Source organism: Armigeres subalbatus, chromosome 2, assembly GCF_024139115.2.
Source record: "Armigeres subalbatus isolate Guangzhou_Male chromosome 2, GZ_Asu_2, whole genome shotgun sequence".
Classification (NCBI taxonomy): domain Eukaryota; kingdom Metazoa; phylum Arthropoda; class Insecta; order Diptera; family Culicidae; genus Armigeres; species Armigeres subalbatus.
In genome coordinates, this window is record NC_085140.1 from 55,807,818 (window position 1) to 55,821,003 (window position 13,186).

Consider the following 13,186-nt stretch of genomic DNA (forward strand, 5'->3'; position numbering starts at 1 on the left):
TTGGATTGGTTTGGATTGGTTTGGATTGGTTTGGATTGGTTTGGATTGGTTTGGTTGGTTTGGATTGGTTTGGTTAGGTTTGGATTGGTTTGGTTGGTTTGGATTGGTTTGGATTGGTTTGGATTGGTTTGGATTGGTTTGGTTGGTTTGGATTGGTTTGGATTGGTTTGGATTGGTTTGGATTGGTTTGGATTGGTTTGGATTGGTTTGGTTGGTTTGGATTGGTTTGGATTGGTTGGTTTGGATTGGTTGGATTGGTTTGGATTGGTTTGGATTGGTTTGGTTGGTTTGGATTGGTTTGGATTGGATTTGGATTGGTTTGGTTGGTTTGGATTGGTTTGGATTGGTTTGGATTGGTTTGGATTGGTTTGGATTGGTTTGGTTGGTTTGGATTGGTTTGGATTGGTTTGGTTGGATTTGGATTGGTTTGGATTGGTTTGGATTGGTTTGGATTGGTTTGGATTGGATTTGGATTGGATTTGGATTGGATTTGGATTGGATTTGGATTGGATTTGGTTGGATTTGGATTGGATTTGGATTGGATTTGGATTGGATTTGGATTGGATTTGGATTGGATTTGGATTGGATTTGGATTGGATTTGGATTGGATTTTAATTGGATTTGGATTGGGATTGGATTTTCATTGCATTTGAATTGAAAAAAGAAACTAATTTATTCATTTGATTGTAAGGACATTCGTCCTCCTTATCTCCCAAGGTGATTTAATCAAGTAGTGATTATCAAGTAAATAAATGCCAAAAAGCTTCAATAATTAACTTTGAAGTCTTTGTAATCCCAAGAAACATTTCTGGTTTTAAGGCGGTCTAACTAAAAAACCATAATTAAGTCCAGACCAGTTAAAATCTTGAATATGTTGGGATATGTGTCGGGAAAAAGGCCAACCCCAATTAAACGTTGAATATTAACCAAAGTTAAGAAGTTTTAGAAAAGTATGCATATTCATGAAATCCGCAACATAAACCACACACCTTGGAAAACTCTTGACCGAAGCCATACTAAGATATGACCCGATGCTACCCGTGTCCACCGAAGCTCTACCGCATTTCTCCAGATAGCGGATTTTGTCCTTGTTGAACGCTTCGATCGGAACATGTTCCATCGTGAATCCGGCATTGTAGTGGCCCATCGCTGCCGCTGACGAGCTTGTCTTCTTCTTCAGATAGTGTTTCATAATGACATCCGTATTGAACGTTTCGTTGTGTTGATAAGGTGGAGTTAGCTTAGCAGGTCGCGTATCGTACGACTGCTCACTAGAGCCACTGGCACTGTTCGTGGTCGTGGTGGTTGTGATGGGACTTCCCGGTGCATGCAGCATGGCACCGGCGCCCTCATACGATCCAACTCGATTTTCAGACCCGAGATACTTTCGACGACGCTTATGCGTGTGCTCCTTCTTTGGTTTCTGAACCGAAGCGTAGATATTTTCAGCGACGGCTAAAGATCCAAATTGCTTCTGCAGCTTGTTGGTTAGGGTTACCGCTCGTTCGTCCAGCAAATCTTGAGTGTGATGCTTGAGTTTCCGTTTCGGATAGTAAACGGACGAATCGGACGAATAACTCGAGGACGACGTCGGGCGTGACATCGGTGGCAGTGGGAAGTGAATAGTCGGGGATGGCTTCCCCGTCGGAACGGATCCAATGACACTGACCGTCGATGGGTCTCGATGAAAAGGTGAGTGATGACTGCTTCCACTTTCAGACTTGACAGTGTTCAGATCGTCCCCACCGCTGCTTCCAGGCATCACCAGAGCCTGGGTTGACTCCAATCTGCTCACGTATAAAGAAGAACAAAATGGAAAATGATTCAATTCTCGAAAAGTCAAACGCACTTTTCTAGCTAAAACTCACTTCTTCAGTTCGGTAATGTGTTTCCTCTTGCCCCGAGTGACCAGGAAGATGCCAATCAACAGCACCAGGAAGAGTGCAGTGGCTACGCATGACACGACAAAAAGTGTCGGGTTCTGTCCGATGAGAGCAATCACATTCGAGTTTCCGTTGTAGGTGGACGGGATCAGTGGCGTAGCCTGCGGTTCCTTGAGGTATGCTACCGAACAGAGAAATAGAAGAAAAAACGCAAATAAGCAAACAATCGGTTTAAATTTTCCATCTGCTTCTGTGAACTCCGTATCTGTTGGCATTCGGTCAAAGTCGAGAATGATGAGACGATTGACAGCCAGTCACATTCGTGGAAGCAGACTGGGGAAAAAAACCTGAATCCTTGAAGAGATGCATGTCCTCTCCATTTGCACTAGTAGTAGGTATGTACGTACGGTCCGCTTTCAGATAGACCAGGGTTTCCATCACGTGTTCGGCCTCCTCCTGGGACATAAGTTTCATATCTTCAGCTGCCGTGGTGGCCAGCACCGGTTGTCCGCCGACAAACACCGAATAAATGATTTCCGTTTGGTTCAGCAGCTGACTGCAATTGGATGAAAAGTGGAGAGAAAATAGCATGAAAACGAATGTTGAACGGTTGTGTGCCAGTTGGATGAGTTTCAAATAGAAATTAAGTAGGAAGGTTGTTGATTTTCTGAGTGTTCGGTAGGACAACATAAATGAGTTTTATTATAATGAAGTTTGTTGTCTAAAAATATGTTTTGATTTATACTACATTTTTAATCTTCAATAATTGTGCCAAACTTTGCTTGCTTCTGCAGTATTTACGAATTTCTTAAAAATAATTTTCACATGAGTTTACTGGTTAGAAAGTTTAAAATTTACTCGTTTTTATTTATTCTTGAACAAGGCTAATAAGAATCTGATAATGATGATAAGCTATCAATGTAATCTTTTGATCTCATAACGTTTGTCGGAATTTTGATTTGATTTACTGGTTTTAATTGAATTTGAAACGACCTGTACGGCATGTCACATTACAGCACTTTTCGATGAACTCAACCAAAAAATGTGTCTAGTTTTGCGGACAGTATTCTAGCGTCGCTCCAGAATGTTGAGCAAACAAAAATTGAAAATTTCATCAAAACTGGTAGAGCGCATTATACCGTCTTAGCTTATAGAAATGCGAAAAAATAAATAAACCGGATAGGCATCACCCACCGAGAAGTGTTGGTAAAACGCATTGTTCTCGCTCATGTTATGCGGACCATATTTTTTTCGCACAGCTGTGTAAAACATAAGCATATGCGGTATTTCGAAAAATTTCGTTTTAGGGCATTCGAAACGAAATTTCGCGGAATTCCGCGGAATTTGAGTATGGCGAAATCTGTTTTTCTGATTTCGTTCCGTATCGTTAAATTTCAAAAATTTCGACTGAAAAATCTTTCTTTTAACGAAATTAAACGAAATTTCGCGGAATTTCGAAATTAATTTTTAATAATTCCAATTTTCATAAAATAAAAAAAAAATCGGCTGCGCCGCTGAATAAAATTATTCAAATTCTACTTAATATATATTTTATACATATAAATTCTTTCACTAAATCTCACTACGTAATACAATTCTGTATCTTCAACAGAAACGCATTTAGCTTTCAATTTGTTAATTTAAATATTATTGTTCAGTGAAGTAGAATAATTTGTAGATCTATATTTTTATTTAAATTAACTGATTTGTGTTCGCTTGTTCGATTTCTGCTCTTCTAGTTGTAGAAACTCTTCGATAAGCGAAATAATCCTCACTGGACTACTGAGTATTGTCCGTTTTCCGTTGTCTTTTGAAAGTATTCAGTTTAAACAATCATTTGTTTGAAAGCAATGAAACAGAGATGGTGACGTTTCAGAAGTTTTCCTGATTTAGTAGATTGTTAGATATTTGCAGATTTAAGAATGCTCCAGATTTGAGACATTCTCTCATTTATTTCTGACTCTGGAACGTCATATCTTTCCGATTGAGATCACTGTCACGACCTAAACTTCTACCTTCAGATATTTTTGATTCCGTACATAATGGAAATCTATAATTTTCTCACATTCTCTAGATCCTTCAGATCCAGATTATTCAATTGTTTCAAAATCGTACCGATTTTCTGTCACAATCGTGCCGGTACGGTGCGTTTACCGTAAGGCAGTTTGTTGTTATTTTGGACGTGCTGCTGCTTTCAACAATTAATATTTAGCAATAATCGAAAAGGTCTGCGTTCGAGTTGTTGGCATAAAATAAGTAATGGCCAAAATACTATTTTTTGTACAAAATGCGCCTAAATAGTCCAGCCATTTTTTTGCACGTATTCTCAACCAACAAGTTGCATTCAAATGGAAATCATTTCTTATCATTTCATATTGAAAGTAGGCTGGATCTGACTATGGACTCAAAAGTTATGGCAAAAATACTATTTTTCCATAATACACCAGAAAGTCACCGCAGGTAGATTATTCTGGTTTTTTTTTTCTAAATGATTTTTGACTACACCGCTGCAAGTGAAATAAAACATAGGTTTTTTAATTGCAGATTCAATTTTTTATGGTGATTCGATTATCTGGAGGATTTGATTATCCGGAGTGAAAATAAAATCGATAATCCGGATAATCGAGCCCGACCTGTATTTGGAAGATCTGTGTCAAATTAATTAGGCTACACTGGCGATCACCTTTTCAGAGCTACCGACTGAAAAGTAACAAGGCCGTCTCAATTGAATTGTTATATCATGTCCTAGCTTCAGCGCCGTAGCGTGTGGTTGGCCAGGTTGGCCCCCGCCAAGGACGCCAGCCTTCAGGGGGGCGCCAAAATCAATGTTTACTCTATAATAAATAAAACAGTTTCATTACTTATAGGTCTTGTAATTATCAAACCGAGTATGGGTTGGTCCAAAGATCCATGGGTGGGTATATAGCAGAGATATGTAATCTAGTAATCTATAGAGCAAACAAAGAATATTTTTTTCATTATTTCACATCCACATGTTATAAGTGTTGGTTTTAGTTTTGACTACTATTCAGGATTCTCAGGGACTTCTGAAACCGGGTTGAAAAAGGCAATTAAATAAGAAGAAATCTGATAGTATCTTATAAAGTTGAAAATTATAATGTTTGATTAGGGTGACCATATGGTATCCTAAAGGAGGACATGTCCTCCTTTTCATTGAAAATTAGATGTCGTCCTTTTGCGCTGAAATGTCCTCCTTTTTAAATATTTTGAAAAAAAAAAAAATGCTGGAGAAATTCTAGTTTAACAAACAATAATACATTAGATGTCCTTTCTATAACAAAACATTGGACACGTTTGCGTTTCTGCTTTTGATTCTGAAATATTTTCCTTTGAGTTTTGGAATAAAACACAGTAATACAGGTGTCAAAAATATCAGAATCATCGGAATTTTGAGAAACGGATTACGAAAAAGAATGCAAATGCCTTGCATCAATTTGCATTTTAAACGCATCGCACGGTAGGCTTCTTGAATATGTGAGAAAAAGAGCAGCCGCCTTACCATGCCTAGAATGGAATAGAAATACCTGAAACTAATTTGAACAATTTTCAGTTTCTTTAGTCTAAAACTAAACAGTTTAGAATTTGTTCAATTGAGAACTTTGTGGTCATACAGTTAACGGTATCATTCTAATCGTAGGGTAAATGATATATTTTGGACATGTACATATTTTGGACAAGCCTGAGCTTCTTTCGATCAATATTAGATAACGTGTAGGAAATTTTTTATCGAAAGTATGATCATTGCATACTTTTACCTCAACTCTAGCGGCTTCTGATGAGAATTCCCAAATCAACTATTATTTATCTTTAAAATTATCTAAAATGTAAAGCTTTCTACCAAAGTGCCTGCTGGACGCCAGTATGCAGGAGAACATGCATTATAGGACTCTTCGTAACATGCACCTGAAACACGTTTAAATTGGTTCAAACGGCAATCTTGAGGTCCTGCGGCCAAAGTTTGATTGTAATTGAGATACTAACATATTCCAATCGCTTAACATGAACTTGAGACGGATGAAAAAGGAGTGACCAAAATGAAGTTATGTTTTTATGCATCAGACATTTATTGGTCACCCCATGTACAGTACATGGATGAACCATTAATTCTCGGGTACTTATTCAAAAGGACGTATGTGATTTTGTAAACAAAGATTCAAACGTCAATTTGTCCGATCTGATAGCACTCCCACGCAAACCAACACCACAGACCGGTAGGGGAAGCCTTCGGCTACCTGTTGGTGGTATTGGTTTGCGTGGGAGTGCCATCAGATTGGACAAATCGACGTTTGAATCTTTGTTTACGAAATCACATACGTCCTTTTGAATAAGTACCCGAGAATTGCCAACTTTCAGGCTGTTTTCAATGATATCGATAAGATTGCAAAACAATGTTAATTTCTGGTTTAATCTATGTCAGTTAAGCAAATAAATGCATTCAAATGAATGTGGATACGTGTAGGTAAGTCATACCATTGAGATCTGTAGGTGGCCATTTTTAAATTAGGAGGCTCTGTCCAAAATATATGCATTTTCCATGTCGAAATTATATATTTGATGTCCAAAAAGAAAATATTTCAGTTCGCTGTATATCACAGTTTACACCTAGTAAACGTAATTTACTCAAAAATTGGGCAATGGAGACACAAGACTAATCATAGGTTATGTATTTGGATGAACCTAGTGGTTTTCAATTGTTTTATACTATTCAATCTCGATATATTTTCTAATGAATGTCCTGCGCTTGTCCAAGATACATCATTTACCCTATCAATTGGGATTCTCAAATTCGATATAAGAAAAAAAAAATCGCTGGGCAATTAAGCATCTTGTATTCGGTCCCAATAGAAACTAATGTTCGGTCAGTTATTTATTTTTGCAATAAAGTATTCACAATTGTAAACAAAGATTCATGTTGGTATTCTGTGGAATATCGCTGAAAATGCCAGAATAATAATATTCAACATTTGTTCACTACTGATCTGTCCATGATCTCATAGTTGACGTAACAACCATTGCACTTTCATACGTATTTCTAATAATTTAGGGACAAACATCGCACTTTTAAAACATTTCAACCCGTAAGCACTTACATGAGGTCTGGAACAAGCAACGTATGGATGTTGCACCGATCGAATTACTTTAGTAAACGCGTATTAAATCAAACTCGCTGAAAATTCGAACGGTTGATACGTCAACTATGAAATCATGGGCAGTGATTTTAAAATTAGTTGAAGGTAAAATATTTCCATTAAAAAGATATTGCTGGTAGTTTATAATTAGAAATCCGGGTAGAAGCCGTGATATTGATAACAAAACATGATAATAACTTGTTTGTAATAAGAGTAAAAATAACAAGCAAAAATAATAAAAATTTGCACCGAAATATCATGAAAATATCAGGTTTTGCTATTACCAAGAACAAACTAATTGCTCAAGATATTTATAAGTTCTTGTTAATGGCAAAACCTGATATTTTCATGATATCGGTGCAATTTTTTGTTATTTTCGCTTGTTATTTTTACTCTTATTTCAAACGAGTTCATATCATGTTTTGTTATCAATATCACATTACTGTACTGACAGCTATTATCGTCTACCGGGGAAGTGCTATATGTAGCCTATAATAAGAGTCTGATATGTTCTATCTGGAACTTTTAAAGTAGTCTGTTATGTTAATAAAATAGAAAAAGATGTTGTAGGGGAACTGTTCCGTTTTCCATCTCACTGTACATATATTCATCTCATCGCGAAACAAAGAAATTCCGCATCAATTTCGTCGCTTCTTTTTGCTAACATGCATGCTCACTGCTGAAAAAAATCACAAAAATAATAAACAAACAAAATACCTTTTCATTGCTTTGTTTTTCGTGAGACCAATATCGGAGCTATGAGATGAAGTCCAGGAGCAGTAACCCTATTTGCTTCGACTTACAAAAACTTCTTCCAATAGAGTTTAGTGTGCAAAAAATTTACAAATACAACATTCTTAATTATAATAGAAAAATAAAAATCGTTTGATGTTTTTAGTGTCCTCCTTTTTCAACCAAATGTCCTCCTTTTTCGCTCAATTCGGGTGAATTGTCCTCCTTTCGAAAAATTTCATATGGTCACCCTATGTTTGATACCCACATTGCGATTGGCAAAGTTTTTGGGCACTATTACGGCCATCGAGAGTACTCCGGGACCGTAATATTTCAGCATTGAGGAATGATTAGTGAAGAAATGATTCAGTTTTTCCCTGTAGGTTCCTTCAAAGGAATACATTCATAAACAAGCGATAAGCCGAATTTCGAAGGGTCCTTTTGCTCCTAGGTTTGTAGTGGTAGTGGTTTGGTTTTGCGATTTGATATCAATTTGCTTGTTTAATTTAGAAAAACTCCATGTAGTCTGAATGACATTGAGTTATATCGGCGGCTGTATCGAGGAATATCGATAACTCCTAAATATTTGCTTTGTTAGAATTGTTGGTAGGAGAATTTTCTTCTTTTTTAATGTTAATCAAATTAAGAGTTGGATATTTTCCTTCATCCTCCTGCTTCCGATGGCGTTTCCGGCCCTCGACTAAATTGTTTCAGAGTTGGATTCTATTGACCAAACTATGTGTATAAGAGCCTCGAGACCACCAACAGCCCCAATCCAGAATAGGATTTTCCTTTATCTGAATAGATCCGATGTTGATTTCATCCACCATCCAACCCACTTGATCGAAGAGGTCTAATAGTGATTCCAACCAACTCCGAACACCGATAAACCTACCTTATTTCATTGACCCAACTAGGTCCAGTGGCATCTAAAAACCATCCAAGGGCTTACTCCAGATGGCGATTCCGGCCTTCAACCAATCCACTTTAGTGTAACTTTTCTTCATAATTCGACTAGTTCCGATAGCAATTCTGGCAATCTCATTTCCGAACACAGATTACAGATGCTTGCAAAAACCATAAAGGAAGTATTCATTTAGTGCATCACGCAAAAATGATTGATTTTGAACTTCCTCCCCTCGACCCCTTCGTCGCGATATCTGTCTAAATATCTAAATGTTTATCTTTTTAATGGGATGCTTCCGACTGTTATATAGATGTATGACTATTATCGTCTCTTTCAGTCTCATGAAGCAATTGAAACGTTGTTACGTCTATTTTCGACATGTCGGTGTATATTTCATTACATTCTTCAGGGATTTAGATCCTTATTATGAGATTCTAACCCGACTCTGTAAGTTTCCTTACATTATTTGCGTAAAAAAGTACAACAAAATTTCAAATAATTTAAGGGTATTTTATTCAATCCTTCTTTGTGGATTTCAGGTATCTGCTTCCAATACATCTCTGAATATTGAATGCTATTTGAAGTATGTTTAAACCATTAAACATTTTTTAGGTATTGATATTCAAATTGTTCTCCAAACGTAAAATTTACGTATTTTATTTCTCTTAGTAGAAGAGGGGCGCCCAATAAACAATTCGCCAAGGGCGCTGGAAGTCCACACTACGACTCTGCCTAGCTTTCATTTTATTGCTAAAATCAGCAAATAACCGTATTTTTTACGGACATTTGTTCTTTATTTTGCTGAGCTGCAAAAATAACGGCTTTACAGATTCATCATGGAATTCGGAACGTTTCCGGGGCACCAGGAAATGCGAAGCAAGTAAACTGTTCCACATAATCTGGGACGTTTAGCCACTGTAAGCTAATTCCTATATGCAGATAGCTTGAAAGTGTTGCTAGAGTCACCAAAGAATTTGTGAAAAAGTCATGGAACAAAAAAAGGTTTTCATCTAGCAGTCACGATTTTCGTTTATCTTCCAAGGCTAACTCCATAAAAAAAGTGATGGATGAAAAATGCCCCTCATCATAAAAAACTCACAACGTAAAAAAAAATACTTTAAATTTAAAAATTAATATTTCCAACAGACCTTAGTAAATTTTTTGAAAAAGTCGAGTTTTGTATTGCAATCAACTGCTTAGATCTGTTGAAAATACCATTTTGGAAAATTTTGGATAAAATGACGCATTCATACACCAAAACAAATAATTTTCCGAATTTTTTAATGTTGTCGCTTCAACATTTTATTTTAGAGAAAAAAAATCTACGACCTTGACTCAAAAAATATTAAACAAAATTATTTTCTCCGCGAATTTTTTTTCTTCTTTTTTTTGCATTATTTATATAATGCTAAAAAACTATTTAATAAAAATTTCGCGGAAAAAAAATTAAATTTCGTTTCGTTTCGAAGTTTCGGAAGAAAATTTGAATTTCGTTTCGTTTCGTTCCGATCCAACAGTTGCATTTCTAATTTCGTTTCGTTTCGTTTCGTCAGGAAAAAATGTGTTATCGCATACCCTTAGTAAAACAAACACCCGAAAACATTCTAGACCGGTCCGAATCGGACTCGCCATCTCCAGATTGGCAATTCTACGCCTTTGCTCGCAAGGCTAACTGAAGATCCTCTTACATCCTTGTCTTTCACCAATTTCTAACATTTTTATCTCTGTTTTAAACTCTTTCTTTTTTTGCTGAATTGAAAAACGATATTGGTTTGCTGCTAAAATATACTTCATTGATTCTAGAAATAAATGTACTAAAATCTCGCTGAAGTTTCAACATTTTTCCTATTATGCGATCGTCCGAATATCCGTCAGATAATCGCCGTAGGCTTTGCGCAATGCAAAGTTACCAGAATTCCATATTACTTTTAAAATCAATATAAATTAATTTTGACTTCCACTTCATAAAAAGATGTAATCTTAGGCCTCGCGTATGCTATCCACCATACTAACCAGTATTGATAACATCTTCTTTGTGTTACCCTATATGCTATTTGCGTTGAAACTCTGTACGATTTTGCTCACCGCCCAAAATCAATGAATTATAATTCCATACTCCTCTCCCGAATGGTTTTCCAAAATACGGTAAAGAGCGTCGTAGCGCCAGCCTTTGGTGGGCGCCAAATCCAGGAATCACCCTATGAAAAGAAGACAATTGTATATGAAAGGGCCGAAGAAATAAGAAATATGTTTAGTCCAGAGATCTATGGAAGAGATATTTTGAGTAATGTATAGTAAACAAAAATATTTCATTATTTCCACATCTACATGTCATATGTATTGAACTTTGAAGTTTTAACATCTATTCTGGTCTCTCGGGGACTTCCAAAAGCGGTTACAAGGGGCAGTTTATTACAAAAAATCCAAAAGTATCATCTTCAAATTGTTATTTGAATATATTGAAGTTTGATACCCATATGCGTGATCGAATTAGTTCCATTTTTGCCACTATTATCCAGGAACCTCCGGAACCGTAATATAATGCAGCAGTGAAGAGCATTTCAAGACAAGATTTTCAAAACAACTTATCTGCTTTTGTAAACAAAGATTCAAACGACGATTTGACGAATCTGATAGCTCTCCCACGCAAACCAACACCATCAACAGGTAGCGGAAGCCTTCACATACCTATTGATGGTGTTAGTTTGCGTGGGAGAGCTATCAGATTCGTCAAATCGTTGTTTGAATCTTTGTTTACAAAAGCAGATAAGTCGTTTTGAAAATTTTGTCTTGATTTACCCTCAATTTGGTTTGGGATAACTCAGCTTTTCTCAGTAGATTTTTTTAGGGACTACAACCCAATGATCAGCCGGTTAATCAAATTCTAAAGGATCATTTTGCTCTAATAACTGATACCAGGAAAAGTTTACTACAGCGACTAACAGACCTAGGCTGACTCATCTCTGATTCATGATAAGTTTGTTTGTTTTATTAGGAAATTTTTGAAGTGATCTAAAATTTCATTTCGGATGAATTTCATTGACCCAACTATTTCCAGAGATCAGTTGTGCCTCCTTAATCCAAAGAGGTCCGATGTTGATTTCGATCATCAACCAACCCGCTAAAAAGTCGGGTTTTTCTTGATTCGACTAGGCCAAAAGGAATTCCGATTATCGATCTTCTCATTCCATAGCTAGATTTCTATGAATCTAATAACCCATTCCAAGGACGGGTAACTGTGTGATTGTGGTTCCTTCCATCGACTCATGCCAAAGTTGGATTATTTTAAACGCAATGAAGTCTAGTAATATTCCTTCAAACCATCTACCGGCTTTGGATTTTTCTTGATCTGAATAGGTCCGATGGGGATTCCGACCACAGAGTTTTTGATCCGACTAGATCCGATAACGACTCTTACCATCGACCATCTCACTTCAGAGTTGGATTTTATTGACCCAACTAGGTCCACTTCCGATAGGCCCAAAGGCCCAGAGTTGGTTTTTTTTTCTTAGTTGGAAATATTCGAAAAAAATTAAAATAAAATGGAACAGTCTGGGCAGGCTTCGGAATTCTCACTCATATGAATAAAAACCGAGGATTGATCCAAACAGCGGAGTGCAATTTTTCCATATTCTCCTTTGAGCAAGTGTTCTCACACAATATTTTATCCGGATAGAAAGACGGGCGATAAACTCGCGAGCGCCGGCTTGCCGGATAATTTACTTTTGGGCATCCAAATTCTCCACCTCGCCACTTCTCCAGATAAGTTTTAAAAGCATACTCACAAAAATGTAAGTCCGCGGCGGGATTCGAACCCAAACCACACCACCATACGAACCAATTGAAAGCAAATAGAAAAAATGCTGTATTAATCCTACTTCTTATCGTGGCGCATCGTCGTATGCAATCAGTTCGGAGAAGTAAAGTAAGCAGCATTTGATTTTCGCGAAACATGGGAAGAGGGATAACATGTCGCGTGAGTGAGGGAGAAATCCGAACCCTGAGTCTGGTTAAAAAATTGTTCACAGAATCCGAAGGAACATAATGACGTCATTACTAAGCTTTAATTTTATAAGCCTTGAATCTAAACTTTGTTCATTATCGCTATATTGAAAGTGTGCCTTCAAAGCTATAGCTGTTCCACTTTTTGCGTGATCGATATTGTACATCATCAAACCATCAAAACCATTGAATCCAAGTTTTCGTTTTTTACCTCTTGAAAAAGTATTACCTACATCTACATTAGGGTGCCAATGGAATGTATGGGATAAATTTGACCATCGAATTTCAAAAACAGGTAGTGTTCAAAAATTTCATCTTTTCGAAAAAAGTCCTTATGCTAAATTTCAGCTCAACCGGACTTCGTTAAGTTCTTCGAGATCTGTATCTCAAAAAAAATTCGAAAGCAAACAATTTTTTTTATGCCAAATGTCTCAAAAATGCATGAAACGTCAAGATCTGTTGTTATCTCGAAAAAAAAATTGCGAAAAATTTACTTTTTGGGACTTGGATTT

The 13,186-nt window shown here is 36.8% G+C and overlaps 1 protein-coding gene across 9 annotated transcripts in view; it reads right to left on the bottom strand.

Moving 5' to 3' along the window:
- Positions 1 to 13,186, bottom strand: part of LOC134208673 (uncharacterized) — a 111,462-nt gene that overhangs the window by 20,101 nt on the left and 78,175 nt on the right. For all 9 annotated transcript variants that reach the window (XM_062684461.1, XM_062684462.1, XM_062684459.1 and 6 more), the window contains exons 6-8: positions 2,291 to 2,439; positions 1,869 to 2,064; positions 990 to 1,787 (exon numbers count right to left, since the gene is read on the bottom strand). In XM_062684461.1, the coding sequence (XP_062540445.1) occupies positions 990 to 1,787; positions 1,869 to 2,064; positions 2,291 to 2,439 (1,143 nt within the window). The remainder of the gene's footprint in view (positions 1 to 989; positions 1,788 to 1,868; positions 2,065 to 2,290; positions 2,440 to 13,186) is intronic.